Genomic DNA, 6661 nt, shown 5'->3' with positions numbered 1-6661 from the left:
GGCTGAGCCATACCGTCCAAATGGATATAAATGGCTCCGGTTCTGAAAGTATTCGATGCGGCAGGAAGGCCTCCTCTCCATTGGAAGGATCAGGTGGAGAAGCAATTGGCTTCACTTAGAGTTTCCAACTAGCGCCGCCGACTAGCACGAGAAAGAAACGACTCGGTCGTTAAACTCGGTCAAAACCGCTTGAGTGGTTCTCACGCCAAACAAGCAGAAGAAACATCGGTAGGCCATCGAATAGGTAAGTCAGTTCCACTGCTGATTCTATCAAATTTACTGAGAGCTACGCTGCGGTATCGCGATACGTCGTAGAAATCTTCTCTCCGCCGAGGTGCTGTGTTAATTGATTTCTTACACCACACAAACAGTTTCCGCTTCCCACCAGAAGAGCATCAAATAAGCTCCTAGGTCTGGTTAAAGCGAGCTTACGAACCCTCACTAGATGCATCGTAGTGTTCGTTAACTTTTCAGAAAACTAGGATTAGTAGAAGCAGGCGTTTGCTGTTTTGCGTGCTGGATGATGAAACTCCAGAGGGAATGCAAGACTAAGAAGCGTACACTTAGGTGGAGTGAAACACTAAAAAATCCATTGGACAAAAAGTCTAAAGAGGTGCTCCTCATCATCAGAGGCCTGACATTTTTGGACTTGCGGTTAAGCGCTAATGGACTACATCAGTGGCGCAGTGGATTATGGTATAAAAATAAATAAATAATTGGCGCGTGAACTTCTGTTAAGTGTTTGCCTGAGCTCCTCCTCCTCCTCCTCCTATTTCTGGTGTGCGTCTTGATGTTGTTCCACAAATGGAGGGACCTACAGTTCAGTTTTTAGGCGACTTCGAACGGCAAATGGGTTTCTGTGAGGAGTTTTCTTTGTGGTATGGCCAATAATTTGTTGCTTTTAGCATTAAAAAATAATAATAAAAACCAAAAAAAAATTTTTTTTTTTTAAATTTAAAAAAATTAAAAAAATAAATAAAAATGTCAAGTGGGCTTTTATGAGGAGTTTTCTTTGTGGCATGACCAATAACTTGTCGCTTTTAGCATAAAAAAATTTATATTAGCAAAAAAAAAAAAGCTACAATAAATAAATGTAAAAAAAAAACACAAATAAAAAATTAAAATTAAAATATAAAAAAAAAAAAAATTAAGAAAATATAAAAAATTAAAAAACAAGATTTAAAAAAATGTAAAAAAATAAATACAGAAATTAAAAAAAATGTAAAAAAATACAAAAATAAAAACTGGAAATAAAAATATAAAAAAATTAAGAAGACAAAAAAATAAAAAAAAAACCTAAAGCTCAACAACATTTTTCAATTTTTCGAAAATTCTGCACTTTCTGCTTAACACAAAATCTACTTAAAACTAGTATACACAACTTTGTGTTACATATCTACAATATACAATTTTGTATGCTCTGCTGGGCTGTGTGTGCTTGTGAGTGTTTAAATTGTTTGCCTACATTTGTTTTTGTATTTGTTGCAATGCTAATGAGTATATCAATGCTGAATTTTATATACATATGTATGTATGTATTTGTGTAACGTATGTATGTATGTATGTGCTTTCATTACAACTGCATAATTATAAACATTAATAAACTAATATTTAGTTTAAAGTATTTTTTTTTTTCATTTTAATTATATAACGTAATATTTTTAATGTAAGTATATACTCTATTTGTTATTTAATTAATAAGTTTGTAAATATAGATTTAGTTACATATATATGTATATGTATGCTTGTATATATAATTATAATTTTATTTATGTATATATATATATGGGCGTGTGTATGTATACTATATGCACGACCTATACCAACGCTCGTGTATTTGTATGTATGTATGTATGTATATAATAATGCACACGTTTACCACTACAAACTTAAGCTACTTTGATGTACATGCATATGCATGCACATATAACCGTACACACATACAAGCATATTTTTACAATATTCGTATGCAATCATTTGCCAGCGTGCTTGCACACCTTAAATCACTACTTTAAATTTGATTTACTTTTCATACTTTTCATACCTTTCCACTTTCAGAAATTCTTACTCTTAATCACGCATTTCTTTAAGGGCCACGTATGCTGCGCAATGTTTATATTGCAAATGTGTGATCAGACATTCGCCTCGATCACCTATGGATACATTCGAAAAGCGATTTCAAGCGATTTTAGTTTCAACTTCGACGATGCTTGCGCATAGATTTGGCACGACTGCAAAGAAAGTAGCTGAGCTGAAGCACTTTGCTGGAGGTCTTCTAAGTTGCTATGTAGTAGGCACTGCAAATTGTAATTTCCTATTTGCCTACCATTTGTTTACTGTTTTTTGTTCCACATCTCTTAACCTCCCTCAACGTTTTGATTGTCCTGCGTTTTTATTCAGCAACTCATACCCGCTTGCATTTTGCTCACCATCGCCTTAGTAGTTGTTTTGTCACAAAATTTAGCTCCTCTGCGCTAACTCTGCTCCTTGTTTTTGCTTTTTACTTGCGCAGATCCGTTGGCATTAGATTGACGCCACCAGCGCCAGACGCGGCTTCGTCCTCATTGCCATCGTTATCCATATGGTCCATAGGCGTGTGTTGCTGCTGCTCGCCGCTGTTGCTACAATTTACAGCAGCATTTGCTTGCTGCTGCTGCTGTTCTTGCTGCTGCTCGTGCGTTGACTGCTTGGACGCATTCGTTTCATTGTCATTGTTGTAACGTATCAATTTGATGGTGGTAAGTCCGTCAGCGTTGCGTATAAGTCTATGGGAAGAGAGCAAACAGCGCATTGGCATCAATTAGTTTGACATACGTCAATGCATATTTGGTATATGTTGTGTACTTACGGGTAGCAATCCTCTGCCGATGGGCTGGAATAAGGCCGCTTCTCGATGCTACTCCCCGCCACACTCAAATCGGTAGGCTTCAGTTCCTCGCCATGATCTGGCGATGATGCGCTATTGTGTTCCACTTTTAGTGCGCCAAATTGGAATTTCTCGCTGGGTGTGTGTGGCATTGCTGGCGAATTGGGTGGTGCGCCTGTATTATTCGACAAGTATTGGAAGGCCCCATTGATGGCGTGCATGAAGAGCGGCGATGTGGGTGGTGGACCGTAAGCAGCTGCTGCCGCAGCAGCTACGGCCGCAGGAAGACTCATATGCTGATTGCCGACACCGTTACTGTGGCTGTGGCTGTTGCCATTGACACTGCCGTTGCTGCCGTGCGACGATGGGTGTCGCTGCGGTGATTGCTGATGCGGCAAAGTCCAATTTGTACTACTCAAATTTGTACCGGGAGACTGATTATTATTATTGTTGTTGACATTGTTAAGGTTATTGCTGTTATTGCTGTTCGACGCGCTGCCAGCGTTGTTGGAGCCATTAGCGCTGCTTGTCGCTGTTGGGCCGCCATTGCCTGCAACGGATTGGCGCAGCAGCGAGATATTCTTAATGTTCTTTAGCTCGGTTGGATTGCGCAGGAACTGATAGCAATGGCGTTCGCCTTGCACTTTGCGCAGAATGTTGACGCGGTAGTAGTAGCGCAGCGCTCGTGACATTTTATCGTAGTTCATGGAAAGATGATTCTTCTGTATGCCCCAAAGTTTGGCCAAACCGGCAGGATCCACGATTTTGAAGACGCCAGTGTCGCGACACTTCCAAGCGATCAAATCGCTGTACTTCTGATTGCGATCGTTGAGCAGTTGCTGCAGGAAATCCCATAATAAACGGCCATCTGCAAGAAAAACCAAAGAAATGAGTTCGTGTTAAAAAATAAATAAGAATTTTTCGCAAAGCAAGCAGCTTTGTCCCACTTACTGGTGTTGGGTTCCGTAGTTTCAGGAAAGAATTCACGTTTCACAGGTTGCATATAGCTTGGCGTCGTGGGTGCCGAAACCGAGCCGCCATTGCCGCTATTCGGTTGATATTTCTGACCCATGGCCTGTGCGGCTTGACTCTGTGACCAAGAATTCACAAAACTGTTGGTAATCTGCTGTGACAGGCTCTGTGGCATATCCTTTAAAATGGGCGTGGTTGGCGGACTGGCTTTATAGTGCGCGGCTACAACTGCTGCGGCTGCACCGCTCTTGGCCAAGCTATTGCCCGCTGCCGCCAGCTCTGAGCAACTGCCTTCTTCATCTGAATCGGACTGATTGCTGCTAGCGCCAGTGCTGACCGTCGCATGGTGTGCGGAGTAGCTATTGCCGGAGCTCATTGTCACGGAGATGGCTGGTGGCACGAGGCTGCCGTTAGTGTGAATGGCGTTGTTGCTGTTGGCTCCCAAGCCACCGCCGCTGTTACTGCTACCGCTGCTGGTGCTACTACTGCTGCTGCTACTTGTGCTAGCGCCGCTCACTGAAGCAGCGGCCGCTGCTGCTGCTGCCGCTATATTTTGCTCTTGGCTTTGTGGCGGACTGCTGGCTTGCGAGTCTACCGATGGTGGCGGACTGAGTGTGACCGAATTGGGCGCCATAAAATGATGCATATGCGCATTGTGGAAGGGACTGTCTGGCAGCGCACCAATTGGTGGCCAAGTTGGCGTCGGCGGATGGCTGTGCGGGGAGAGTGGGTAACGGCTGGTAGGTGTGACTGGGCTGTTGGGTAAATGCCACTGCATCATGTGTGACTCGATGATGAGCATTTGTAGAACATTGTGCAGCACATCGCCTGCACCCGGACAACGGTGACCAAAGTCTGCGCGTGTGAGCAGGCAAAGCGCTTTGCCGTTCATTTGGAAGAGATCATGTTCCACTTTGGGTAGGTCAAATTCACGTTCGCAGAAACGCAAAAAGACTGTGACATCTTCGCGGCCCCACAAACGTGGATCGGATGGCAACGATGGCGGCAGTTGTGTCTTCAATTCGGCCAATTGGCTTGAGGGCGCCGGTGGGCAACGCCATAACATATCACTCCAGAGGCCGAGCGGCGGATTCAACGACAGCTGTACGGGAAGCATTTTCATTTTGAACCAGACGCGTGCACGATTTTAATTGTTTGTGTTGACCAGCGCCACACGGAAACACGACTGCTGTTCCACTAGGTCGCTGGGTCGACCAATGAGTCGCTAATCAAGTCGCGCTAGCTGTAGTGCGAGCACACGAATGAGCAAACGAACTAATCTGGAAAGAGAGAAAAGAAAAAAGACAAAAAAAAACATGAGATAAAGTTTACGAAATCGATATTGAGACTACTAACTAACTAACTGCGGCTACAAAGTTGCGGAACCAAAAGGGGAAAGGGTGCAGCGAAGAAGCAGTACACACGGCATGTGGGTGTATTTGAATACACACTTCCGCTTGGGAATATGTAGATATGCCCCGACGTATTGAAGCCGAAAATCGAAATCGAAATAAATGCAAATCGCTTTGTGGCGATTTCCACATACACACACAAACAAAAAAAGAAGGGAAGAAAAATAAACAAAAACACATCCGCCGACGAGGTACCGCTGGCGATGCGGACGTGAATCCGCCGCGCTGCACCCTCAAAAACGAGTTGCAGAAAGCGCTGCGCCGCGCTGCCCAACCCACACACAGCATCTTCAGCAGCGCATTGAAGCTACACGCAGCTGTGCTGTGTCTGTTCAGATATCTGAGACGTTGGTTGGGATCGGCGTACAAGCTGCGGGTGAGCACGCGAAATGCGCAAAAGCACAACAATAAATTGACGCAATTCAAAACACCACCTTTTACAGCGTGCGCGCCTCCAAAAGCAGCAATTTCTTGTTTATGAAAAAAAAATTTCAATATTTCGTGTTTAAATCGCGCAATATGTTAATTTCCTCCAAAAAATATATATTTGATGTTGGCAGTGGCGATGCTGAGGTGAGCACACACATTATGGAAGTTGTAATGTGCCGGATGTACGCACACAGGAAAGCACATCGCTAAGTTTTACGCTTAGTTTAGTATAATGGAACTGAGCTGGTAAATGTGAGAACTGAATAGATAGAGGCGATTAACGAGGTCGGCGAAAAGGTTCGATTTGTCAGTGGAAAATAATAACTACTTTAGGGAGGACAAGGTATCCGCAAGTCAGCAGTAAAATCCGCCAAAATGTCAGAAAGAGTGGTCGCCGTCGAGACAACAAAGTTCGAGCAGGGTAAATAGAGTATGTTGAGGTTTTTGAGTTGGTGCACTTTGCCAGTAAATAGCAGACATTTTGGTCAAAGTTCAGCTGCCAAATTTAGCGCGAATGCCTCTGAACGTAGTCTGGACGATTCAACTTCGACTTAAAATTGTTATTGTTGTTTGTTATCAAAATCAATGCGCTGTTCGCCAAGCGTTTCGCGCGATTGGTCTTTCAAGTGATTCACTTGGGATGTGTGACCAACTGCTACTTGGAAAAAAATCAAAATGAAAGAAAGAAAAAAAACAATTCTGGAGTTATCTTTTGTATGAAAGATCTCCAATAAAGGTTTGTGTTTTGATGGTGTTTTTCTTATGGGGATACCTACAGTAGCTTTATCGTGCCAGAAATATCTGCCAAGAGATGACCGATATTGGAATAAATCTTTTTCTATTGTATCAAAGCGCTAGTTATTCCAAAATGGTAGAAAATATAATTTTTTATTCAAAATATTTGCTATGACCTGATTCACCTTTTTCACCATCTCTTGGGAGATTTAGGTCATTCCTAGAATGTCAAAAGTAAAATATTTTA

The 6661-nt window shown here is 42.8% G+C and overlaps 1 protein-coding gene across 1 annotated transcript; it reads right to left on the bottom strand.

Annotated features, from left to right (window-relative positions):
- Positions 1-2500: 2500 nt before the first annotated feature.
- LOC129248911 (ets DNA-binding protein pokkuri) lies at positions 2501-4961 on the bottom strand. Its single transcript, XM_054888522.1, has 3 exons — positions 3818-4961; positions 2849-3734; positions 2501-2765 (listed from the first exon to the last, which is right to left on the bottom strand). Exons 1-3 carry the CDS (start codon positions 4959-4961, stop codon positions 2501-2503), a joined length of 2295 nt encoding a protein of 764 aa, XP_054744497.1.
- Positions 4962-6661: the final 1700 nt, after the last annotated feature.

Source organism: Anastrepha obliqua, chromosome 5 (assembly GCF_027943255.1).
Source record: "Anastrepha obliqua isolate idAnaObli1 chromosome 5, idAnaObli1_1.0, whole genome shotgun sequence".
Taxonomy (NCBI): Eukaryota; Metazoa; Arthropoda; class Insecta; order Diptera; family Tephritidae; genus Anastrepha; species Anastrepha obliqua.
This window is presented reverse-complemented; position numbering and strand designations above follow the sequence as displayed.